Source organism: Anser brachyrhynchus, assembly GCF_964034855.1.
Source record: "Anser brachyrhynchus genome assembly, chromosome: 2".
NCBI lineage: Eukaryota > Metazoa > Chordata > Aves > Anseriformes > Anatidae > Anser > Anser brachyrhynchus.
Window position 1 is genome coordinate 23375636 of NC_137695.1, and position 27630 is coordinate 23403265.

Genomic DNA, 27630 nt, shown 5'->3' on the forward strand with positions numbered 1-27630 from the left:
TAAAGCATGGAGTATGTGATTTAAAATAATTGGAATCACATCCCTCTTGGTTTGGCAGTAAGGGTTGCATGCCACTTTTATTTTTTTAGTGTTCAAGCTTTTAATATTTGTTGTAGATAATGTATCTTTGTGCTTAGTTATTTGAAATAATCGTTTCCACTCCATTTACTTTTGATTTCTTTTGGACTTTTATTGAAATGCTTAAGCTTTGAAATCTCTGACAAAGCCAGCTCTCACATAGTTGGATTAGATGCATAAGATGCTTAGTATTTTCTGTAGGGGAGCTTGTGGGGTGTTACACTTTATGTACGACTCGAAATTGCATCTGAAAATACTGCAACTATTTTGAGAGTAGTTATTGATACTTTCCTTCTTCAGTTGCGTGACATTAACGCTTTAGGACTTTTTGATTGTTTTGGGTGCACAGTCACTGCACTTTTCTGTTTTGCCGTTGGATTCTTCTTTCCTGGCTCTTGTTCATATTCTGCATTTAGTGCATCTCTCCAGGTCTCCAAGAACTCCCCTTTTATGACTAGGTTGTCAGATGCTGATGTGTCACATCCATGGATGTTAAAAAGCCTTGAATTTTCTGAGGAAGTTCCGTGGTTTGAAAACTGAATGAAATAATTGTCTTGCTTCAGTGGTTTAGAGAAGCCTTTGAAGGTGTCTTTGTCATTATTCTGTTCAAATGAGGTGACAGAGATGGCGTAAATGTACCCTGATATTCTTTCTTTGGGATCTTTTATTCACATATTTCTGTGAACCAAAGCTTCCCTTCCAGCTGGCCATTTTACCTATTCACTGAGCAGGTGAATAGATGTACTTAAAAATATTGTAGCACCACAATGTTTTAAAATCCATTTATATATTTGGTACCTCTTAACCAGATATTCAGAAGAACTGTTATCCTAGAAAACGTACTGGCTATTACTCGTAAGGTGCAGTTTTTTGTTATGCTGAATGCAGTCTGTTAGCTGTCATTGAATGAGGGGAAATCCATCTTCCTCTTCATTTGCTGGCTGCATGTCCCCTCCAGCTTCTTTCCATCATGTCTAGGCGTGATATGACTTTACATTTTATTTGGATCAGCTTATTTGTCCGGCAGAAAACTGATCCTCTCCAAGTAACGATTAATTTTCTGACACTGATCTGACTTTCTGGGCAGTCACAAGCCAAAAAGGGGGAGCAGAGGGGATCAGGATTTCAGTTGTAGCCTGAAGCATGCAGGATTGCAGCCAGGATTGAAGGGTTCTTTGAATCTGTAAAGACTACAATTTCTGGAAAGGGCTGAATTTGTTTGGGTATCCAAAATGTGCATCTTTGCATCTCAGTAGGTTTGAGATACACTTGAGTTATGCTTGATTGCATGTGATTGTAAACTTAATGGTGAGTTTCTTGGGTTTGCACCACTTGTTTTGGGGGTAGCTACATCTGTGTAATGTTTTTCATCCTAATTTATTAATAGGCATTTTCTCCCATAAATCCACATTAACAGCTTCTGTCAGGGAATAGCTGTGGTCCAGGGTCACCCCAGAAATACATTAGCCTTGTAATTATTTGTCTTAGAGACATGTTCAGGGGAGGAAACTTCCCAGAACAAATCAATATGATGCAGCATACCTAGCAGTGTAAAAACAAACAAATAGAAAAGCCACCAACCACCAAAAATCCCTAGGCATTTTTGCTCTTACAGCTATATTCTTATTACTGTGAAATTAGCGTATGCAAATACACTTTTTATGACAAAGGCTACACTTACTATATGTTGATTTAGAAATATAAGTTATGCTTTTTATATTTTCTCTTCCGTTTTGGTACAAGCATATGGTCATATAGGAGATTTGGTTGTACTGCGTACATATATCTAATGCTGGCACATGTAGCTATGTCAACAAACAGAAATAATAAAGTTCTGTGGAATGTTCTTTGCATTTAGTAATGTAACGATGAAAAGCGAGCAGCTGTGCTGGCATTATTCCTTTGATCAGAAGGTGGTTGTTGCTGTGCAGATAGGTAAATGAAGGTTACCTAAGGTTGGCAAGCATGCTGCAGTGGAACATGTGAATAACTAAACTGGCATTGGCCCCTGCTGTGTTATATAGTCCTTGGCCTGTCATATCCTGTTTACGAGCAGCAGCCTAAAAATTCAAATCTAGCAAGAGAAGAAGGAATTTTAAAACCATATTCAAAGCAAATTCTGCTGCCTGAGAGTTGGAAGAGAAATGCCAATGCTAACGTGACAGTCTGTTGATAGGTCTTTTTGCTGTGTTTGTGGCTGCGCCAGCTGTGGCAGGCCAGGGACAGCGAACTGATGGTCCTAATGGGGAGCCTGTATGTGCTGAGGGTGTCCACCACTGCCCCATAGCTGCCTCATTGGTCGTTTGGGACTAGCTTGAATCCCTTAGTTCTAATTAAGAGACTGGAAAACCAGCGATGTGAAGAAATTACTCCCCTCTCCCCTTTCCTTCTTTTTTTTGGATAGAAAATAAACTTAATATTGATTGTAATTCATCACTGAAATTATGTGTTTCTATATTCGGTTACTTGGTCAAAGATTACACATTTGTTCAAAAGAGATGCTCTTAAATCACCCAGGAACTACAAGAACTGCTTAGTGAAGTTCTGCGGCCTGTGTTACAAAGCAGGTTAGATGGAATGGGGATGGCTGAAATTATATCCGACTGAATTTTATCAACTAAGAGGTCTTCTAAGAACCTTTAAAGTTAATACTGCATCCTTCCAACTCATAATTTAAATATCTGTGAGTTTTCATCGTATATTTTTTTATGCAAATTCAGTGCAGTGGCACAGCCAGACGTTTTTATAGATGACATGCAACCTAAGCATCCTCTAAGAAAAGCTTTCTTGACATTTTTTTTTCTTTTTAGGAATGAACTGTTTGTAAATACATATTCATGGTTGTTATCCTTTTTTCTTTATTAGTGCTCATGTTTCTGTATGTAGCAATCACGAGAAAATTCAACTGCAGGGCAACTCAAATATATAATAATAAAAAAAGTAATTATTCCCTCAACTTTCCATGCCTTTGTTGCTGTTCTTTTCCAGGAAAACTGGTATTCTCAAGTCTTCTGGATTTAACGCCTATTGAAAGCCTGCCAGCAGTTTTAGAGAGAGTGAATTTGATGATTCACATTATCCCGTCCTGTCCTGTGTTTCCCAGAGTTTTCAACAAATCATTTGTTACAGTTGTACTATCCTCTATTGTACTTATTTGGAGAAGTGTGGTAGGGAGTTGTAAGTGGTTTTTCAGTGTTTCTTTTAGATCCCTCTGTCTACATGCTTCAAATCTTAATGGGCAGATTTCAATGGAAAGAAGGTAAAAAACAAAGTTGAAACTGCTCCAAAATGCCTGAAAGTAGCTTTTCGTGTTAATTAGTTAAATAACATCACTGGTCAGTTTCTTGGGAGTTTTCAGGTCTAGAAACAAATATTGCATTTGCATTGGATAGCTGAGTGTTTTCTTTCACAACTACTAGAATAAATATTCTGTTTCTGGATGATGGTGAGAAACAAAGTACACTTAAGTTTATTGGCTATAGGAGTGAATGAAAGCAATTAATTCAGGGAAATGTACGGCAAAGAGAAAGGAGTAAAGAAAAAGGTATTTCTCTAACACCCATTTTTGTTTGGTTTTAATGACTGCTCATGAGGTTGGAGTTTTGGGAAACTTCTGGGAGAGATGGGCTAAAGCTGAGTGAGCCAGAGCTCCACAGAAAATGCAGTTTCCAGAATTTATCCCACTGCTATCACCTCTCTATATGGCTCCAGCAGGAGTCTCTCAGAAATATCAGCTTCTTTCAGATAATGTTGGTAAGACTTGTGTATGCCCTGGCCTGACTGAACTGGTCACATTTCAGCTGATCTCCACAGGTCTGTGTCCAGAGCCGGGCTGATGAACGAGGAGCACATCTGGCAGAGGCAGCTTGCCATTTGTGTTTGCTCAGGGTTTTGCCCAGGGTGGGAGTTCAAAGAAAAGAGACATTCCCTATGGTGTTGGTAGGGGCGTAATTAAGGCAGAGCCTCCTAAGGTCACAGGTTGTGGTGTTGGGAATTCTTGAGCAAGCCTCAAAGATTCAGCAAACAGATCTTTTATTCACTCTAATAGACTATGATGTCCATTTCAGTGCACTTTTATTAGGTTAATGGCATATTGTTGCTTAGTACATCCAAATAAAGTACTGTATGTATGTTTTGTTGCAGCTGAATTCTAATTCCTGTCTTTACCATTTTGCAGTCTACCCACATTGCTCGAGCCAGCTTCCAGGTTGATGCTTTTGGGTCGTCTTTCATCCTGGACGTAACGCTAAACCAGTAAGTGATGACTGTATCTTACTCTGTGGTTGTTCAAAACTGGTGCCAGTGAAATGCCACTTTTCTATGGAGGCTTTAGAGGCTCTATTATAGCACAGATGCTATATTTAGGTATTGAGTTCATTTGTAGTAGTATATTTTAAGTTCTTTTATTGTTTTCTCAAGTTCCATTGTAGATTTGATGTTCCCACTGTTACTACGTACTAGCTATTTCAGTGTAGCTAACATTTGAGTTGTATAATTTCATTTGCAATCTTTCAGTTTATCATAAAGGCAAATTACTGTACTCATGCAGAGCCTCGATGGATATCAAAATATGGAGTTGCTGAAAACTGGTAGCTGTTAGCATTTTAATAACCAAGTGTAAGGTAGTGGAAATAGAGCAATTATGCTATAGCTAATCCTCAGAAAAGAGCGGGATGGATGGTGGAGAATGAAGTTTCTCCAGATGCATTTACAGTCTTTTGGGAACAGAGAGTCATTATAAGGCAGTGGCACACTGTGAACTTCAGACCGCGAGGAAAGATTGAACAATAGTGAGCTTAAAATGAAATCTGGTATTTTGCTCTGGACAACGAGTTTTCAAACAGCTGTTTTAAAATAGGACTTGCTTGACTTTTCTTCTCCAAAGTGAAAAGAGAATAAGTAATACGGTAAATGGAAATGTTTGGTTAAGTAATTCACCTCCTTATAATTGCATGTAATGTTGTGTGGTTCAGTGTAAGAGGCAAACTGCGTAATTGCTGCAAGTTTCTCTGCTATAAAGATGAACTGTTCAGGCTGCAATAGGAGTCACTTTCATTTCCTTTTCTTTTCTCTTGTAAACACGTTTTAAACAGTGGCAACCTCTTTATATGCACTGACACAAGTTAAAATCCACATTTGAGTCCCTGCTGGTTGCAGAAGGGAGAGGGACTCTATGCACTGTGAGAAGGGGAGGGAAAGGAGCTGATTTAGAAGTGTGGTTTTTACAACAAATTTTAAAAGATTTCTACAGGAAGAATTTCCTGTTGAGAAGCACCAAGTCCACAACAGTGAAGTGTTTGTTGGAAATAGGGATTTTATTATACACTACTGAGAGTAGGTTGCATAAACCATTTGTTTTTTTTTTTGGGTGGCAGGTTAGTGGTGTGTTCACAGTTAGTTTCTGAAAGGTCAGCACTTTCCTTTTGGTTGGAAAATACATTTACTAGTGGTGCATGAAAAGACCAGTTTGGGATGTGATTTTCATGAACTACAACAGTTCCTCTAGGTGGAGTTTTTGTTTACAGACATGTACATGTGCGCATACATAAACACACAAACACGTGTATTTAAAATTTGATTTTTGAGGGGATTCTATTTTTATGTTGTTCTTTTGTCTTCGATGACATTAGACCAGTATTTCTATCAGAGACTATCAAAACGTGGCCTTAGTGTTCTTGAGTCCAGAATCCAACTTAAATATGAACTTTCCCTTTGAAACAAGTCTTTTTATAATGTGAAAACAAAATCATTTCGCAAACTTTGCAAAATGAAAACAAGAAGGCTGTAAGGCAATTAAGACGTTTGGCTTCTATCGTGATATTTAAATCATCATTTAGACTACTTCTGAACTAGAAGATCATCTGCAGATCATCAAATAAAAGGAGAGCCAAGAATACCAGAGCAACATTTAAAATATATTCTTAATTATTATTCCTGTGAACAAATGTACTTTGTTCTGAAGGCTGTATATATTTTTATTCTCTTGTAATTCTTACTTTCTATATTATATTCTGTATGTATTTTCTAAGGGTTCTGAGAGAAAAACACTTTTTTTTTTCTGAGGAATGTTTTTCAAATTTAGCTCATGGTAGCTTTATAATTGAAAAGTAGTCGAGTGCTTGAAAGGACCTAGGTTCAAGATTTTAGCTTTTTCCTCTGGAAAAAAGATTGGCTTAGTGTTTATAACAAAACCTCTACTAATATCAAAAGCATGCTGAAGCTGTCATCTGTGGTAAAATTATCTCTTATGTTTAATATACACTTGAGGAAAGTTAAAGGAGATATGGGGGATGGAGAGGGGAGAAAAATCATTTAAAATATATTGGTTGTCAGAAAGGAGAGACTCCCCCTGCCTTTGTCAGTCTCCCTTCTTGTAGTTTGCCTGTTTAAGTCTTGGTGCATATGGTGGCTCTATGTCTGAATGTGTTTGAGCATCATCTTTAGTTATGGTGTAAATTGTGGACAGTCACAATGAAATTGTTGATTCTTCCATAGGGCTCCCTAGATGTTGGTGGGAAAAAAAAAAAAACAAAATTAAAATTACAGTAGTAAACAGAGACCTTTAAAAAAAAATAGAAACTGAAGTATACCCCTGCTTCTTACTGCCTGTGTGCAAATAGATTTTCTTAGTTTGGTGTTTTCTTTGTGTGTATAATTTTCTCTCTTCTCTTCAATTCCGTTGTTGTATCTGACAATCAATTTCTCAGTTTCCTCTGCTGCATTTGTGCATGCTTTGCTATACATCCTCCTGCTACGTACCATTTGGTATTTCAGATTCTGTGATCTTTCTATATTTTCCATCTCTTTTCTTACCCAGTTCTCTAAAGATTCACACACTGCTTTTTATTCATTTTTTCCCCAATCAGTTGTACCCTCTGCCATTGTCATAAATACCACATAACTTCCTTGTTTTTCTAGCAGCCTTTCCCTTGGCAACTTTTTGTACGCTGACAGTTGAGGCTGGCAGAGATTTTTGATACTTTTCTCTCTTCCCCTATTGCCTGATACCCTCTGTTTTATCTCTTTGCTGCACCAGAGGAAATGCTAAAATAGAATTTGTGTGTTGGTTGAAGCAACTTTCCTTTCCTTGTCCTTTCTTCTCTCATCTCTTGTGACATTGTTCTGTAACCAAAGGCTGATCTGTGCAGTGAATAAAGCTGCGGAGACACAGGAGGGGATCAAAAAGCATCACTCGTGTTGGCATTTCAGCCAACAGGAAAACTGAGGCCCAGGATGGGAGTGTTCATCAGGCCTGGATGCAAGTAAGAGGAAAGAAAAACAATTTTCCAACTGGCGTTACGGTGTGGTGGTCTAATTTAACATAGAAATCTGCATGCTTTCTTCTTGGTCATTGTGGATCTCAACCAGTTTTAAATGTGTATTTGTTCACGTGGAACTGAATCATTACCTTGAGTAGTAATAAAAACTACTACTACTGCTAAAAATCTGATAATTACAATGTGTTTTCCATTTTTGCAGTGGTGTTATTCCACATATATCATTGTTCTTCCTCCCTCCCCCTGAGTTGTGATAGTGTCTCTATAATAGGCTTTTTCAAGACAGTGTTTCTTTTTCAACTTTTTTTTTTTTTTTTCCTGTTCAGCTGGCTGAAGTATTTACAAAGGAGCTTTCAGATCGAATCAGCTGTATATTTAAAAGGTTCAATCCCTTAGGCAAAGGTTAGGAAAGCCTTAGTTGCACCACGTTTTTATGAATCCATTGCCTCGGTGTCCTTACGCGTTCAGCACTGCGTATAATGGAGCTGTTTTCTGGGGCCATTTTCGTTAACGCTTTCTTCAGCATTTGCGCGTCTTGGAGCTGACCGCTGGCCCGTTCAGGCTGGTGCTGCTTGCAGGCTCCCCTCCTTCTACACCCATCCAGATCTGGCCATCAACCCAGAGCTGCGCGTGACCTGCATAGCAATGGAGGGTGCTTAGTTATTTATTTATTTTTTAATTCCTTCCCATTGAAGTTTTTAATGCCACAAAGCATCTGTGGCTCAGCAAATGGCTATTCCTTTTTTTTCACGCAGAATACTACTTAAATGTAGTCATGTGATTATTTCACACCTTGGATTGTAATTGTGTGATCAAACAGCAAAGCTCGACAGAAAATGGAGCGTGTTTCTGAACGCCTCAGTGAAGCACTTTCAGCGCTGTGAAACACTTGTGTCTGTCTGAGGAGGCCGGGGCCAGGGCACGTCCAGCTGCTGATGGAGCAGCAGAGACCTGGTGGCAGAATAGCCCAAGGCAAGCTGTGATCATGGTGTTGGAGTGGGATTGAGCATGCTGCGAGTTTGTTAATCAGCAGAACTACAGTATCTGGGCTTGGTGGACAGGCCCTGACACAGGGTGACCACACTAGGTTTGCTTCGCGGTAACCATTTCAGTCAAAACATTAGGTCCTGGACCCTTACTGCTGCAGCAGCATCCTGCATTTGACAGCTCTCGTGTCACACAACTTTTTGAAAGAGTGAACATGTCAAAAGTGTGAGGTTCTCGGGTTCATGGTGCTGGGAAAGTGCTCTAAAGGACCATGAGCTTGAATAAGGACTGCTCTGCCCTCCCTACTGACTGTAACTTTGGTGGAGCACACTTACCACCTGCTTTCTCTTCTTGCAGTGCGAATGTAATTCTTCTGATCCATGTGTTAGTGGAAAATAATCTACAAAGAAATAGTTGACTGGACAAGATGAGTTTGGCACCAGTACTCTCTGTAGGAAGTGTATGCACTTTTCTGCTCCCAGCATCCCAGAGGAACACTAAAAATGTGTCTAAATTGAGAGTCATGACAATGACATCTAGAAATGACAGATCTCAAATTCAGCAAGTTTACCAAGACCTGCAATCACTTCATTTTCTATGTGGAAAACAAATGCCTTTTTCTACTAGCTTATCAAAAGCTAGGCAAAACCAAAGAAGCTCCTTCAGTAAATACTGATAGATATTTCATATATTCTGGTCTTCAGTTAAATTATCTCTGGTTAATGATACTAGAAGGTTCCTGGCACTTCAGGAATTAATTATTCTGCCTTGCCACTGAATGGTTTTTGCAGCTTCTGCTGAGAGGGATGCAGACTTTCCTCATTGCTTGTGTGGAATTTTTATTAGGAATGCCTCTTAGCTGGGGTTTTGTAAACCTTAGAGAATCAGATCAGAAACTTCTTAAAAAAATCCCCAAGACTGAAGCAAAATAAAAGGCAGCTTGACAGACAAGTGCCAGCTTTTTTCATGAGACAAATTGCTGAAACTGCCTGTAATTTCTTTTGGCAAATGGTCTCTAACACTAATATCAATGTGTCGTGTAAGCTGTAAATGAAAAGCATATTCCTAAATTTGCTCTGAATTGTAAACATTTGGCTGTGTGGAATTCAAAAGGATTAGCTTCCTGACATGATTTTAAAAATTGCAATTAAACTGTTTCTGACTCCTACCATTTCTGGTAAGTCTTTCTCCCAGGTTCCCCCCATGGGTCTTACGCTCCTCTGATCATCTGGTGTTCTTGCAGCAAATGCAGGTGGCTGCTTGCGGTAAGTGATGGCCAGATCAAATGTGAGGAGGAGCAGATCTTCCTTTAAGCTGTTTTGGATCTCCCCGAAGTCCAGCCCAACTTCTATTAGATATTTTAATGAATGCCTTTGCTGCACACAGTCACAACTCTTCTTACTGGCAGCTGGAATTTACTGGGATCTAGGGAATTTAAGCTATGTTCTCTCTCTTATTTGTGCCCTATGTGTGCCAGCTGAGGAGACTCACTTTAGTGTGATAACCTTTTGCTAATTGATTCTTACTTAAAATAAAGCCTTTTTATTGCCATATGAAAGTGCCCTTAAAATGTAACTGTATTATTTAGTATCAATTTATAGGTAGCACAATGTAGAACAGGTTCAGGTCTTCTGAATGAGGTACTGATTGATGTTCTGAAGTATTCCTATATTATTTGTTTGACGTGATTCAAGTGCACTGTGATCAGAACCCCAGCTACCAAGCAGGATTGTTCTTTCACAATCCCATTTTGAAAAGTCATTTATCTTTCCCCCAGCCTGTAGTGGAAAAATTAGTATGGTCACAATTGCAAACCTGATGTAAGGAACACTTTCTCCCTGATCTTGTTGCTTAATTTCAAAGTTTGATTTTGTTCCCTGTGAGACAGTTATTCTGCAACTGCATTTGCAATAGCATGTTTTGCTAATGCATACTTTGTATAAATTGATTTTCAATGACTTATAATTTTCTTTTTCTTTTTTTTTTTAAATGAGAAATGTCAGTTCAACAAACATTCTAATTTTGTTTGGGCTAAAAGACAAGGAAAGGTGAGACAAAATTCAAAGCGGTTTCTGAGGCTAGGGAGAGTGACTGGGATTATGCAGTTAGATCTGTGTAGCATCTTAATAAAGGATTCCCATCTTTGCTGTTGTTGTTCCAGGCATGTTTTGAAGAAGTATGGGAATTAAGGATTTGTCAAAATAGAAGTTATTTTATGAGTATTAATGTTTATTATTTATTACCCTCAGTTTTGAGGTTTGAACATCATTTTTAGACTGAAAAAGCCCTGTGAGTTTTCCTCCCACCTTGGTACCTATAGCAAATCACCCTTCTGTTACAGTAAATAGGTTGACCTCCTAGATCTTTGAGAGAGAGTCATCTTTGAAGTCTGTTAATCATTTCCGTACCTCTTCCCTGATCTCCAGTTTATCCATCTTTGCTGAGTTGTAGACTCAGCACTGCATTTTGGCAGTGTCACATATAAAGGTAGCCCAACCTTCCCATTTCTAATTGGTTTGTACCTCTTTGTTCGTATAGTAAACACACAAATTGTTTTTACTTCTCTGTCAAAGTGGGAGGTCCCATTCAGTTGCTTATGTAGTTACCCAGATTTTCCAACTTTTTTCCTTTTTCTTTTATTATTATTATAAAAAAACGTAATGCTTCCAAACTTTGAATTTGTTATTTGGTAAATATGGACTATGTTCTTTGATCTTACTGCATCAATACCTTTACTGTTATTGAGTTCATAATCCTGTATAAAAAATTGTGCATTTGTTTTTGTAGCGACAAAATATCAATTTACATTGACAAGATTTCCACAAACCTATGTTGAATATCAGTAATTTTATTGCCTTCTTTTAATTTGTTCTGTGTAATTTTCCATTATGCTTGACAGTACTTTTTTGAAAAGGTAAATTGCTTCTGATAACTCTTATATTTTATTTTTCATACTAGAAATTCATTTTAAATTATCATTTTTTTGTTTTGATTATTCCCCTGTCATTGTCAAAACATATAGATAGATAGATAGATTTTTTTTTTTTTATCCCCTCAGCCTCTACCCCTAGATGTTTGGAGATACATGTATGACATGTGAGCCCGCTACTAATTTGCTTTTTCAGAATTATCACAGAAGAAATTGTGTTTAGAAATTGGGACAAAATAATTTTTCCTTGGGTGGATCCTGAATATTGGTTGCACAGGTGTATCAAGGAGTTTGGCAGTTACGTAAGGTATAGCTGTGAAGTCCTTGCAGTTTTGTAGTTGAATGATTTTCTCTTGGAGGAGCAGTACAATTGCTGTTTCCTTTTAGAGTCAGACTTCAAATGTTACTTTCTTAGAAGCTAATGCAAAACCACAGTGCAGCCCTCAGGGAAAGGGAGGAAGAGAGAGAACAGTGTGTGCACATGTAGCAAAATGTATATATATAGCGTCCGTGTGTGTGTGCTGTGCTGAATGAGATGCATGGCCTCTAGTTCACTGATTTAAATTTATTCTGTCAACATGGTGTTATTTGCCAATAATACTCTGAGATGTCTCTGAAATGAATACGGATGTTTCCATTGGCCTCGAGGATGTGTAGATGTGTCCCCAGTTTTTTTTGTAACTAGTAAACATTAGTCTTGAAAACCTAGCTTTGCTACAGAGAAGAAAGTTTTGGTAAAGAACTTAGTGGAACATTCAGTCAATGTGATGTACCCATCTTTTAGAACAATTGTTGACTTAGTACCAGGTATTGGTAAATGCTACTGAAACCAACACAAGTTTGCGTCTGTCTTCAGTTGGATTGGGATTTGGAAAGTTAATGTGATGTCTGTGAAATTCTTGCAAGTGCTTATTTGGCATTCTGGTTAATATGTAAACACAAAAATGTAATTTGTTTCATTTATCTGTTGCTTCCAAGTGTGTCACTGTAAGGTAGTCTGAAGCACCTGCAAGAGAATTCCCCTGATGTCTCTGAAATACCAGCTCAATGGCTTGTGACTTCTAAGAAAAATAGTGTTTAAAAGCATTTCTATGTGTACACAAAATCTGTGCATCCCCTCATACGTACTTTCTTAATTCATTAAAAAACACTTCTGAAGAGGTCAGCCTTTTTTTTTTTTTCTCTCAATAGATTTGATAAAGAGTATTTTACTGCATTAATGTAATTGCATATATTGGAAACAATATTTATTGGTTAATAGTAGAGTCGTTAAAACATATGGTATTATCAGCACTGAGTACATTGTCTTTCCATTGTGTGATTTTATTATTATTATTATTGTCACAGAAATAATTATATAAAATATTAGTATGTATTTATGTATTACTGTGCATTTATGAGTGTGTATGTGCGTAGGAAGAAAACGATTGATTATTCTGGAGAGAGGTTATCATTTTATTGCTATAATGTTTTTCTTTCTTGATACTTCTTAGATTACTAGATAATTTAGGAGCTACATATCTTATACATACATACACAGATCTCTCATGTACAGATTAATTGTGCTGTATTTAGCATCTTTAAAGTAAAAAGGCTTAAGCTGGGGAAAGAATCAAATTGCTTAGCATGTTTCAGTGCCTATGAATTTATCTTCTAAGTGCTGAGTATCTCCAAGGGGCAGTAACTTTATCAGTCAAACAACCTCCCGTCATTATGAAATCTTGTAAAAGAAAAATTGATTGTATTTTGGATTTAGCTCTTACAAAATGACTTAGATTGTCCATGTATTTCTGGATTTACTGCTGAAATAGAATCATATCCTCATATGTTAATATTAGTTTGAGCACCAGAGTTTTTGTTTGATTTTCCATTTTTTTTGTTTATGGTTTAACAGCTAGAATAAGATTTGTGTTTACCAAAGCAAGTCTTCTATTTTCACAGCCACATGAGTTGGTCTCATAAATGCTGTTATCTTTCATGTACTTTGTCACTTCAGTTCTCAGACCATTGTGGCTACAATGCTGCTACTGTCCTATGCATTGTTATTTATAAATATTGGTCAGAGTAAGACGCGAAGACGATAGTAAATATGAAAATGCATGAATTGCAATGTGAATAGCAAGTATTTTCTGTGCTGTCATTTATAGCATCTCCTTCATGAGTCAGCAGCCTTCCTGCTGATACGGTTGCCTTCACATGCCTCGCCTTGTGTTGTCCAGTGCTCTGTCCTGCTTTCTCCTTTCTCCTTGAGAACGGCTTTGGCATCATGACCTTTTGTGTGTGTGCATTAAAAATAGAAACTAATTCACTAATAGAAACAGTGAAAGCGCTGTGGACCTTTTAGCTTGGGGCTCAAATAATAGCCTCAACTAAGCAGTGAAATGCATTGAAATCCCCGTTTCTAGACAAGGAATCAAGTGGTGCACAGAGCCAGGAATAAAGGTATGGAGAATGAAAATTGTAGAAATTCTTAGGTTTAGGTGGAGTTGAAGGACCTGAATGATACCTGTCAGTGTTGCAAAAGCACAGTGTTTAATTCTGATATTTTTACATGAGGAATAAGAAATTCAGCCCTTTTCTACTCAGGACAGTGGTTCTGCTTAAGAAATGTGTTTTTAGTTTAAAGACTGAATCAACTGGCAGTATTAAAGTGCTATTTTGTTAACATGTGGTACATCTTACCAGGCAAATAACGATGTTGGATTTGTGCACACAAGCTCTGCTGGCTTATCAGAGCAGTGGATTCTGGTGCTTTCTGTGCGGTGCCTGTTACAGAGATAAAACGCTACCTATGACGTCAATGGCCATTTGTTTCTGTGGTTGTGTGGAATTTATATCACTTTTTTTATTGTGTTTTGCTAGCAAGATTCAAAGCCAGTGTGCTTACATGGGCTCACATAGCGGCTGGAAACAGGCTCCTTTTGGCAGACTTTCTGTGTGGTGTTTTGTCTTTAATGTAATTGTTTCATTTGGTTGGGACCTGCCTGGGAGTAAAACCTCATTTACAGAGGAGTGTGCCATCTCAGTTAACATGAGAAGTTTGTTTCCTTGAAGAAAACAACAAACTAAACAAATTCTGCACCTTCATGGGCACTGCTCTGGTCCTCATCCTGGGTGTGTTAGCATGAGCAACACGCCCGGCACAACCACCCCTCCCTCAGGGACACTTCTTTCCTCCTTCAAAACATGCACAAAAGTCAGGTTTTGAATCCTGAAGAACAGATTAGCAAGTGCAAACCTGCTAGGGAACTGGTGATGCTGTCCGTGGTGCTCTGTAGGTCAGGGATGGCTTGGCTATGGCCTGACCTTCGCTCAGCTCAAACACCTGCATTCTCATACTTTCCGGGCCTTCAGGCTGTGCAGTCTGGGATTCTGTGTTACTGCCATGCTTCTGTAATGCCCCATCTAATGCCCCCCCTTTTATTTTTCAATTATACGATGATCAACTTTTCCTTTTAAATAATCTTCTAATTTGAACAGAACTCAGTATGTCTCTAAAGTTCTTCAGAAACGTACTTTCTTCCTATTGAATTTTACTTCCGTATTGTCTAAGTTCCATTATGAAATAGGAGCAGATGAATCCAGCAATGAAAGATACCTTATTTATATTGCTCATCAAATAGGGCATTAAAATTTGGGTTTTACAGAAATAGAGAGCAATTTGCATTGCACAAATATATTAAGAAACATTTTAATGAAATGAACCATCAGACAGTCCTGATAGAAACACTGAGCCATTTGGCTGTTTTATGGTACATTATTGAGAAACTATTTTAAAATTCCTTTTCAATTTCAAGTGTTTTAACCAATGAGTGTGGAATCTGGTTGTATTACCATATAATACAAATAAATTCATGTACACCAGAAAATAACTCTTTATCAATTGACTAAAGGACTGGACACATGGTAATAGTTCTATTTCTTTAAAAGAAAAAAAAAAGAAAGAAAGACAAGAAAATGTATTTATTATGTGTCCTCATTCTGTTCCATTTACTTTATTTCTTCCATCCCAAAGGAAATAAAATGCTGTCATTTGGTGTGATAAACAGCGAGATGAAGGAAGAGAATCAGTTTGTACTTTTATTAAAGATGACCTACAAAACGATATTTCTTCTAAATTGGGCTTTTGCCCTTTTTTGAGACGTAAAAGGTGAATTGAAAGATTTTTTTTTTGTTGTTCTTCTCTCCATTCTTTGAAGAAATAAAAGCACTTAAAATCCAGATTTTTAATAGCCATATTTATTTTTATGCAGTGTTGCCAACCTCATGTCAAATCTCCTTGTTCTTGCTGGAGGCTATTGGGGAGGGTATAAATATACAGGAACAGTTTGGGATAAGTGTAAAACCTGGAGGTGGCTGTCTCAGGGGCTTTCCTTGGGTTCCTGAGTCAGTTAAGAAGAGTGTTGCTTTGCCATGACTTGCCAGCTTCAGTATAAGCTGCTTTTGAGAATGAATATATAATGCTCCACAAGAAGCATTTTGTAGGTCTGGGATCTGGCTCACATGCACATACATTACATCCATCTGTATGGTACAGGGGGCTGGTCATTCTCAGCAGAAGCTAATGTTCTCAGCCACATTTCAAATGTGTATGTTTATACAGCTAGGTTTCTTTTGGCAGAAGAAAAAAATGTTTCTTTTTTTATGCTGTAAAAAAAAAAAAAGATTTGCACAGTCTACAGCAGAGTCTCACCTCTTGGTATAACTTTACGTGCTTATGTGAAACTTCTTTTTAATAGCACCCTTATCCTTCCTAGGTCATTTTTATAATTCATCCCCTAAAGTAAAAGCCCTCCTGAGGACATAACTAAAGACTGGCCTAAATATCAAAAATGTGAGATTTGCTACAGAAGAACAAAATGAAAGTATTCATGTCCAAAGGGCATGACAGAGATTAAGCCCCTGGTTGCGTGTTATCAAATAAACTGTAGTGACAGTTCTGAGACTCCAAACCATTGTAAAGATTACTTAGTACATCATTTAAAAATCCTCCTGGTCTTTTTGAAGGCTGTGTATTTTTGGTATCCATTATTCTGCCTAAGCCAGCCAGCCAAAAAAGCACATCTTAAGGTTTGTCCCTCTACACAGCAGCTCAGTTACAGCAGAGCTGTGCCTTTTCTCATTGTAAACGTGGTGCTCATTGTGGCACCCATTCAGCCTCCCTTTCACAGAGGCAGCCTTGGCGGCGGCACTAAAATTATAATTGTCTCTCTGCTTATTATTGCTCCTGTAATGAATCACGCTTTCCATTTGGTCTGTCAAATTCAGATAGTCAATGAGGTTATGTTGAGAGAAAAGGGGGGGAAAAAAAAGTGGTATTACTCATGTTTTCAGAGCAAGGAGTAAGGAAATACAGATATATCTTCACTGCCTAAGGAGACAGCTATTTCTAAATATCACTGAGGGGACAAAAAGTTTTTTGTTATGTTGCCACAGGTTTTAGCATCACCTCTGGTTTTACTTAATTGTAAGAAACAAATTTCTCCTTCTGACTTTGGAGAGAGGAATCCAGCTAACAACGTCAAATTTTGTGTTTCTGCCTATGCAAAGTAGCCACACGGATCACAGGGGAAACTTCCTAGAAATGAGCCAAGGACTACATTTGGTTTATTGTACTTCGCTCTGGTAGGTTGCACATCAGTAACTAGAAATTGCAAAACATGAAGCTGAAGAGAAACCGCAAAATCAAGCTGAATATGGTGTTGGAAAGAAGCTGCCAAATCTAGCTAGAGAGATTAACAGTAATAGATTTCCAGCGTTAATGAAAAACGGTGGCTGGAGTTTTTAATTTATATATTCACAGCCTTTGCTTTGGTACAAAGTGAGAGGGTTTCTTTTGTCTTTCTCATTTTGCAAGAACTGTTAAATCTTATATTACAATGTATTTGCTGGGTGAGTTTGCTGATCTTTGGCCCGTACTTATCCATAATCATTCTTTGATCTTAATTTCTTTTGGTGTAAGAGGATGTATTTCTCTTTGGTACTTTGCCAGAAAATCACTGCTAATGGATTTCTGGTGTGCTAGAAATTTTGCAATAGGAACAGATACGATAGTGTTCTGATGGCCTGCAAATATATGATGTGCTGCCACTTAAATTAGGCAGCTACGCTGTACTCATGCTTGGCTCTTCCCTTTGTCTGTCTCCGTAGATAGACTGTGGAAACACAAAGGATGCAGTTCATCACTTCTTACTGAATATGCTTATTTTCCCTGTTTGGCAGCATGACCAAGGTAATTTTGCAGCCGAGAATCATACCGTGCTGGGAGCTGAAACTAAAGAATTTCTGCTGTTCTCTTGATGATCAGGTTCTTGCATGTGTTTTTGTGGGTTTTGAGCTGTGAAAGTCATTTTAGTTCACTTCAGTCCTGCTCCATCTGAACAGCAGAAACGAAGCACTTTAGGCTCAAACATACAGGCTTGCTGGCTGATGCTATTTTTGCACTTACCATTAAATTTTGGTTTAAATTAGCCAGCTGAGGTCTTAAACACATTTGAAGTAGACCTACAGACACTGAGTGCTGGATTTCATGTGGTAAGTTGATGCTTTTCAGTAATAATTCTTGCATTTATCCCACACGTTCACAGTTGGTTGTTTCACAAGTACAAAAACTTGAACATGACCTGTGGGTTTATTTGAAGGACAAAAGATGAGCCTTTCTTTATAATTAAGTTTCTCATAAATGATGGGACATTTTAGGTTGAGACCGTATGTGGTTTACCCCAAAAAGCTCATCAGATGAAGCTATTATTACCAGCTTTCAAGGACAGAGTGCAGAAGAGGGTCTGTGGTCGATGCCTGAAAAGAAACAGTTGATGCTGAGGTAGGGAGGGATGATATCATTTTAATCTTTTCCAGTATTGATGCCAACAAGAATATTGTAAGATAGACTTCCGTTGCTAATCATGTATCTTTTGGGTTTGGGGCTGTAGTATCTCAGTGATCAGGCACTTACTATGGTCTTCCAACTGATCTCATCTTCCTGAGGGTCTGAAGTGTCTTTCCGAACACTGAGTACAAAATGGTGCTGGGACGTTGTCTTCTTCAGCCCTATGTCTGTAGTATAGCACCACCTCCAGCAATTTTTTCTCCTGCCCAGTGATTGGCAAATACATTGCTTTTGGTTGTTGTTGGGATGAGAAAGGAATATTAGTGCTTGGAAGGAAGGAAAGGAGAGCAAGACTCATATCCGTGCCTTCCTCCTGTAGAACCAAGCCACTAAGCAGTTAGGATCATAGAATCACAGAATATCCTGAAGTGGAAGGGGCATACAAGGTTCACTGAGTCCAGCTCCTGGGTACGGTTGGTCCTGATGCACAAGACCACCCAAAAATCGATCTGAGAGCATTGTCCAAGTGCTTCTTGAACTCTGGCACGGCTGGGGCTTTGACCACTGCCCTGGGGAGCCTGTTCCAGTGCTCCCGTCTGCTCAACCCCTTGTCCTTCCAAAAGCAGATGTATAGTTGGGCCAGAATGGGGTGGATTAGACCTCAGAGAATTGTAAAGTGCACAGCACTAAACTAGTGTCCAAGTATTACTAGCTGTTTTACTGACAGCTAGTGACTTTGGTATTGTGTACATTGAGAATTGGGATATTGCCTGTAACAAAGGTGGGGAAGAAAGCGTGTGTTTCATAGCTTTATTTAGTCATTCGAATTGCTGAATCTTTCTGGGATTTACACTTTAAAATGTAATTTGCATTTTTAGAATGCGTTTCAAAAAATCCTCATTCTCTTGTGTACATATAGTAGCATGTAGCATAAAAGAGTCTTATCTTAATAATAAAATTGCCGGTAAGCCAGTGCATAAATATCCCAATGCCTGTGCGGGGCTGAATGGTGTGTAATAGCTCAAAGGCTTCAGAAACAGATTTCACTGAGGCTCCCTTGCTAGGTTATCTGTTAACTTTGTAAACATAACCTTTATTTCTTTGTAAACTTACTCAGTCTCTTATTCCTGGATGGACTACTCATCATTAAAATATAGTACCAAGAGTTTGTCATTAACTTTCTGAAAAGATTTATTGCATCTTACTTATTCCTTAAAACCTCTTGTAACCATTCACTGAAATGAAATCTTAATAGAAAGGATGGACAAGGTAGAAAACTTCACTGCATGTCTTCTTAAGCTGTAATGCAAACTAATTTTGAGGACTACCTATATTGACTTTTGGACTTTGAACAGAAAATGGTCTTCAATCAAAGGAAAAAAAAATAGAGCAAACTCTAGGTACTCTATTGGCATATATTTCTCTCTGAATCATTGTGATATTCTTCTTGTTGGTCCATTCTGTAAAGCTGATGGATTAGACCAAGGTGGTATGACTACTAGCTATTTGTATAATTCAGTTGGAAATAGGTAGAGTCTATCAGAGAATCCAAACAAGCATGTGTCGTCTGAAAGCTCTTCACAAGTAGCACAACGAATTGTATTAGTAACTTCTCTATGCTTTTTTAAAATAAACGTGTACACAAACATACATGCACACTTACGTATATGCATATATACAGGTCTATTTCTGCTCTCCCTCTGTCGTTATAAATCTATCTGCATTTAAGACTTTGAGTAATTCTTGCATGGCTACTACTTCTAACAGCAGTGTGCAAAGGCTGTTGTTTAGACATTGTCTGAGTGTGCAGACATTAGTATGTTATAGGTAATGCATATTTCAGACTTGGCTTCTCATATGGAAGATGTACTTGAATATCTACATCCTAGGAGGGTTTTTTTTTTTTCAAATTTTCTGCTTATTTTTTCTGTCTAATATACCTCCCCAAACAGGCAGACTGTGCAAGAGAGGCACTTTGGCACTTGAAGAGATTGAGATCTTAACTACTTTTATTTCTCTTGCAGATAAATTCTAAAGGGTGGCTTTTTTTTTTTTTGTAAAAAAAAAAAAAAAGCAAATACTCTGCCTTTATTTTGGTTTCAGTTCTTGCACCTTGATAATCATGCAGATAATTCCCAAGAGCAACTCACATTTCTCACGAAAACAAACATGAGAAAAACAAGGCAATTACTGCTTGGTCCTTGCCAAGCCTGTCATAAGAAAAGATTTGGCTTTAACTACTTTGGTTTAAGACAATATGGCTGAGATTGTTTAAAAATAATAATAAAAAAAATATCTCTGCACCTCTTTCTGTCATGGACAGATTAAATTAAAGCAGCAACATACAGAGAACATACCAACACTTTACAGTGCCAGCAGGAATAAGAAAAGTATTTAAGCTGACCATCAAAGAGAAGAAATGTGAACATTTTTTTTTTTTTTTTCATACTGAAAGCAGTCTCGAACCGTTTTCAGAACCATTTGCAGGTCATTGTAAATTCCCTCACCCCTTGTTGCTGATAACACATATTGCTTCCTACTCTCACAGAGCAAAGGAAGACCTCTGTGGTGCTACCGAATTGACAGCATGGGACACAGGGGGGTGGTTGGGAATGAGCAAGTAATGAGTATTCTCCATCCTGTTGGCCCACTCATCCTTCAATATCTCTGCACACAAGTCTGCAAGTGAATTTAGACAGCTAACAGAGGCATTAATACTCTTGTGTTGTGTCAGCTGTGTCACTCCAGCAGAAAAAGGAGATGTTAATGGAATTGCACGTGGGCTGTAGCAAACTAAATTCTGCTCCTGCACTTGGACAACTGCTGCCTTTCAGTTCTGTTTTATCCAAACCTAATAACTGGTTTTCATTTATGCATTTCATATTTTCCATGTTTAGACTTGTGTATAGCATAAAATAAACGTTATATGTCAAATTTTGCCCTTGGATGAACATTGGTAGTTCTGGTTGACTTCAGCGGGAGCTGCAGGCAAACATCCTAAAAAAAGAACTTGGCCTCAGATCTAAAATCCCTTTTTGCTGCATCCTGTATTCCAGGAATGTGTATCTCCCTGTTTTCCAAGTGCAGCAGTTACCAGCATTGTTAACCGGTCTCTTTCAGTTGTCCTTGGAAAGCCAAACAGAAGGAGCTAAATATTTCACAGGCCTAAGAGGCCAATGTTTGAGCACCACTGAGACCTCAGCCCCTGCTTTCTCAGCCACCACCTAACCAAAGCATTTATGATTTTATAAGTATGCATGGAAAACTGACACCCCCACCATCCATAGAGTGATCCGTTCACTCTATCCATCTGTAGAAACTGTTACATCTGTGCTTACTGTGTTAGTGTTAATAGTGTGACAGTGTAAGTGTTTTCTGTATTTTTAAGCAGCATTTTTATGCATTGTTAATGTATTGGAACTATGTAGCCACATTTTCCCTGGGGTTTCTGCATGTCGCTAACAACCTCAGCTGTGGATTACTGTTATTACTTAAGGAAGAGGCAGAATACCAAGATGGGGGAGGCAGCTCTCTGCAACAGAGCAGGCAGAGGAGTGTATCAGAAATGAAGAATCCTTTCCCCTCCTTAGCCCATATGGCCGACAAAATTTTCCAACTCACTACAAAGGAGCCATGAGACAAAGGAATTTAAATTATCTAGGCAAAAAGTAGTGCAGAGGGAGGGGAATAATCAATACACAGAGAACACCTGGAGAAGCTAAAAGCTGCATTAGGTATTTTCCCAACAGATTTCGATGATAATTTCATGCTGTTGTAAAGCGAGATTGCTGGCTTGCTGGTAAACTGGGTACCCTGCTGTCAGTAAACTGAAACTTGAGAAAGCACAGAAACATTTCTTTCTCAAGTCACATTTCCCCATTTAACAGGAGAATTCCCAGTACCTAACACAGGACTTTGCCACCCCAACTGGGGGCTCTAAGCAGTTGGCTACAGAATTTGCCTTTCAGGCATGATGGTTTTTTAGTATGTATAGCAAATCAAAAGCTTTCCAAAGCCCAGTGTTTGGAGCATTGTGCTGGGATATGAGACACCTGATTTGATTTTTTTTTTTTTTTCCTGCAGATCAGCCTAAGCAGAGATTTTTAAAACAGGTCTACTACCTGCCTTGTTTCCTTAGGTGTTCATTAGTGATTTTAGCTTGTGCTGTGAGTTGATGCTGGGTAGATGCTAAAATGAGGTAGAGAAATGCTTCAGTAATCTGTGGCAGCTCTTCAGGGATGAGGCTGGTGTCAATGTCAGTTTGAAGAACAAGGAGGATTCGCTAGTATAGTAACTAAGAAAAATTGCATTAAATTGGAGTGTGTGAGTAGATAGACTTCTGTTTATGAATTGCGATGTTCTTTCTTTCTTTGTTTTTCCTTACAGACATCTCAGAGAGGCATTGAAATATTTGTCATTATTCAGTCTCTGACCTTGTTTAGTGATTTACAAATAGGTGGCCACATTCCCAATTTCTATAATCATTGGATAATAATGTGATTATTTTAATATAATACCGGGTTCTGTTTTAGTGGTATTTGTGAATGTCACGGTTTGTACTTTCCTTGACCCTTGGTATAATCATCAATGAGATATTAATTTGCCTCATGACAATTTATCTGAAAATTTTCTATGTTAAGAAGTGTTTTCAAACAGAAGATTCTGTTTTTATGAGGATCCATTGGAGCCCTATCTCTTTAATGCAAGATTGAATAGTCCTGTTCATTCACCTTTGTATAAAGGAACTTTTCTCCCTTAATACTGATTTAATATCTTTAAGGTTATCATTTCTGTAAACACAAAATATTTGGGGATTTTTTAAAAAAAGTTCTTAAAGTTTTATAAAAGTTATTATTACTATTATTTTTAATTTCAAAAAAACCATGAACTTTAAATATGAAAAACCAGCATTAAAATAATGGCTAACATTTATTTGCAGTGTAGTCTTAGTGTGTTCTGTAGGAATGCGCTCTTTCTATCTTCTCTAAACAAGAATGTTTTCTCAAGTCTCAGGACAAAGCAACATTTAATGCTCCTTTTTAGTGTCTCCACTGCAGAGATCATTATCAACAGTACCTTATTCTTCAACTTCAGCAACCCAAAAATCAATTTGCAGGTACCGTGTGGTATCTGCTGCACTAAAGGGTTATAGCACTCTGTAGAGATATTACTCCTGTACCATTCTGCTAAAATACTGCAGATCATATTTCTGTATTCAAAAAGTGGAGATTTCAAGGTGACCTTCTAGGTATATTTATACCCAATATATGCTCTCTTGTGTACTTGGACACTGTTAAGTTTAGAATCTCCACTGATTTTTTCACTGTGTACTCTTGCACTAGTTTTGCTGCCTCCCGCAACTTGGGGGCTGCTTCTATACGAGAGGGGATGACTCTATAACACGTAGATGATTTATCTAACAAATCACCCATCACTTCAGGGTGGTAGTCTCCATGTTTGAAAGCTGGTGTTAGGACTCTCTAGGACTCTCCTCAGAATATAAACATCAAGTCATTATCTTAGCAGCACCTCCAGCAGTATAATTCTAAGCATCCTCTCAAATTGTTATTTGTCATATTTGGTTTTGCTGGTATTTCAGGGTTATCCAGCAGGATGCAAATGAGTCCAAGTTTTGGGATCCCTAGTGTAAGAGCTGCCCTTTCCGCTTCCATGGTGTTTGCCAGCCTTTTCATCCTCCTCCTTCAACTCCTTTCCCTCTCGTGTGTTAGAAGCTACAGCTGCCAAAATAAGCATAACTGGTCCTACCCCAAAATGGGCTGCTCTGGGAGCTGGGAGGGAAGGAAGGCAGAGAGCAGAGCCCTCCGCCAACCCAGGTCCTGGCATGTGAACTTGCTGGCTTATAAAACGCTCTTGTATTCTGGACTTAAGCTCTGTGCATGTTTTGCATCAGGCATGGACATCATCGTTGTTTGCTGGGTGCTCACTTGTGTGCGTGCACTTATAACAGTGGATTACACACTTTATCCTGCTTAATGAGGCTGAGTGGGTAGCCTTGTACTCAACATATTTTACTTGTGGAAGGGAATTTGCAATCAGATTTTTTTTTTTCTTGGTTTACACTCAGAGCTACAGGGCTTGCTCCCTCTAATCACTCTGTGATTTTTCAGCTCAGAAGGTCTTTTGGCTTAACATGAGCGATGCTTCTGCTACTGGCAGTGGGAACCAAAGCTCTAACACCCATGATTGTTTCTCAGGTTTTCTGTCCCTGCCTGTGAGTCTTACGTAACAGAAACAGCTGAAAGCACCACAGTAACAAGTTTACATAAAATCAGTAATATCCAACCCACCTGAATGATGTGGCCACGCTCTCTCTCGCCATTTAAGTTGTGTCCTGGAAATCCATTTTAACCTCACAAGAGAACCAGGGTTGAACTCACTATGTTCTTCAGTGATTATGTGGATAGCAGGATGTAGAGACAGGAGACAAGTCTGGGGAAGTTTTATGTTACCATACCCTTGAAGCCCCTGGCTGCATCCTGTAGAGACTGGTCTGAATTCAGGGGAAATGAATCTGCTCGAGCACATCCATCCTCTTTGCCTTTCTGCGTCAGGCCAGCAAAGCTGCTGGCACAAAATTATGCAATATCCAGCTTGCTTGTTCCAGCCTGATATTTTGGTGTCACATTTCCACTATCATCAGTTTTAACTTTCAGAAGTACATTCCAGACTTGGGCTTCTGTACGTGGTAGGTCTTTGCTGTGGCAATAAACCATGGCTGTTTTTACATGAGTTACAGAAACTAATCTAGAGCTAAACATTTATTGAGAACCTTAACAGTCAAGTTATATTATAGCAGCTCATTTTAAATAATAGTGTAGCTAAAACTGATACACTGAAACGGTGCCACATCTATGTGTCTCTGAGTTATGTTCACCCATCCACGGTCACCATGTGTCCTCACTCCATGTCCCGAGGTCCTTGTCAGGGGCTGGATGTTGATGGTGGTGGTTTCTTTCTCAGCAGTCTTGGGTTCTTTTAGGGTTATTGTTATCCACCACCTAAACACAGGGCAGCTTGCTGTTAGAGCTAAAAACAGGTTAAAACGGGCTCGAGGCTGGCCATAGCCTGGCATGTGGGGAGGCCTTGCAGGCTGCCGGTTGTGCAGGGCCTGTGGCCTCTTGCTAGCAAAGGCCATGCACTGCCTGCGTTGCCCATCGGGTACTAGGTGTTGCTCTATACCTGGCAGAAGGACTACCTATGTCATGTCGAATTTTGAGACAGGTAGACAACCTGCCCTATTTTAAACTGGGTGAACCCCCTCTTCCTTTTTGATTTTTATTTTTTCCCTCCTTTCTTCCTTGGGAGCAAACATTCACAGCCACCACGTAATACAGTGCCTAAATGCAGTACCTAGCTAAACTCTGGAAAAATGCTTAGGACTGAAATCAACATATGTATGCTACAGCTAGTTTCTCCTGAAGTGTGAAAAACTCTTCAGGTTCTGCTGTATACACTGTCATTACATGAGGATTGCTTTTTCCTTGTGTTGGAGCTCAGCGGCATCCCCTTCATAAACAGGAGGTTGTTAAGTGCTTCCAGGCCTGTGCTCGCCTGGATTTCAGTTTGCAGATGAAACGAGTCAGGATCATTGCTGATTTTATCTTGGCCTTGGATACTTCTAATTCCTTCCTGATATTACGGGCAGAGTGTAAGGTGCGCACTTAATAGGTGAAAGCAGATCATGGGGGTTGAACACAGGATCTCCAAACCCCAAAGCTTTAGCTATTTATGTCCCAGGACCTACAGCGGTAGTAATTTGCTGTGTGAGCAGTGCATGGAGACTTGCAATATGCACCCTCAGGAATGAGTTATGTTCAGATACTTTGATGGTGAAAATGGGTGGGCATATGTCAAAGACAGCTACTAAATTGAAATGAAAATGGGAGAAGTCTGTGATGTCTTGCATGCTGAAACAATCTGTGAGGGAAGCGCTGTGGCTTTGAGCTCAGTGCTTTTCCCATTTTCCCTCGGTGGGTTAGAGCTATTTTTAAACTCAGTATCTTTTAAATAATGCATAAGTTAACAATAGAGACTTATAGTACTGGAAAAAAACACAAATGAGCTTAAAACAACCCAGAAAATCCTACTCAGACTGCTTCCAGGAGGGTCTCTGAGAGGAACAGAGCACATTTGTCTGTTCCGTTTCCAGACATCTTTTGTAAAATTCCATTTTTAGAGCGAATCTCCTGTCTTTGAACTGAGATCTTTCATTTACAAAGTGCCTTCTCAATCAAAACAACTGAATAAATACTATGATGAGAGAAGTACCTCACTTTGTGGGCTGGGTGTTTTCACACAGCGCGGCCCAATCTGGGTGTGCAAGTCCCTTAGCATCTGTGCATGTCAGGAGGAGGATCAGGAAAACCCTTCTCCTCTGGGAACGGTATGCATGAATGGTTCGGTGGAGCTGTGCAAGTGCAACTTGTCCTGCTCTTCCAAGCAGCACCAGTTATACAGGTGCTCAATCACTATCCTGTGCATGGGGAGTCAAGCCACCACAGCTCATGTAGGCATGTGAAAATATAAGACCTGAAGCACTAGATGGCTGCCCCGGGAAAGATGGTGGCCGGGGTAGGTAAGTCCAAAGAGCTTGTGCAGACTGTTTGCAGTGGCCACACTGTGTCTGTGGGGCTGGCACACATCCATGGAGAAAGATGAAGGGAAAGTGGTGGCTGGGAATGTCGTCACCGCCAGACCAATTTATCTGGCCCCAGTTGCTTTGAGAAAAAGTGTTTCAGGGACTGAGCTGCTGGGCAGATTAATTATCCTGGCAGCTCGCAGATTTGTAACCTCTGTGGTCATGAGGCCAGTGTAAGCAACAGAAGCCTCTGCGTGTGTGTGAACTGTGCCAGGAGGCAGGAACTGCAGAACTGATTTCAGTTCTTCTTAAGTGTTAACCTCAAAGTATTTCTGAGCCTGAGCTGGAGGACTGCAGCGCAGTCTGCCCAACAGAGACACAAGCAGGGAGTTTAGAGATGGGGCAAGACGCTGAAATTAAGAATGTACCAGGGGCTTGTGGTCTGCAGCATTTTTCATGTCATCTAGATCTACTTTTGCTAATGAGATCTCTAACAGGGAGAACATCTGTTGTCAGTGATCTTTTTGCCTCTGTTTCCTAAAAGGTGTACTCTAATGATTAAGGGGAAAGGAGAGAGGAGCACAGAGTATTTAGGGATCCAGCATCAATTATGTAGTTTTATTCCCTTTCATTCATGTCAAATGCCTTTATAGCATCATATAGACAGCAATAAATATTCATGTCGGTGGAAAGATAGCACATTTTTTTTCAAGTACATTTGGAAATAATTTGCACTATAGTTGTCTGAAAAATTGCAGTTCTGTGCCGGTTTTCAGACACATTATTTTAATACTTTCCGAGATATTTTGGGTGAAATGGTTAGCTAATTGGACCTGCTTCATGGTAAGAATTCTCTTTTTGTCTCTCTTTCTTTAAATTTCAAGAATCCGTAATATAAAATATATTTACTAATGGTTGTCCTTGGAAGAGA

General features: G+C 39.0%; 1 protein-coding gene across 13 annotated transcripts in view; it reads left to right on the top strand.

Moving 5' to 3' along the window:
• The window catches only part of ADAM22 (ADAM metallopeptidase domain 22), a gene marked incomplete at its 3' end in the record, with an annotated part of 141912 nt that overhangs the window by 15084 nt on the left and 99198 nt on the right, over positions 1–27630 (top strand). For 12 of the 13 annotated variants that reach the window (XM_080582462.1, XM_080582469.1, XM_080582471.1 and 9 more), the window contains exon 3: positions 4256–4332. In XM_080582462.1, the coding sequence (XP_080438588.1) occupies positions 4256–4332 (77 nt within the window). Of the gene's footprint in view, positions 1–4255; positions 4333–16772; positions 16897–17421; positions 17504–27630 lie in introns of those variants that run through there. The other variant, XM_080582466.1, reaches the window with a different exon arrangement.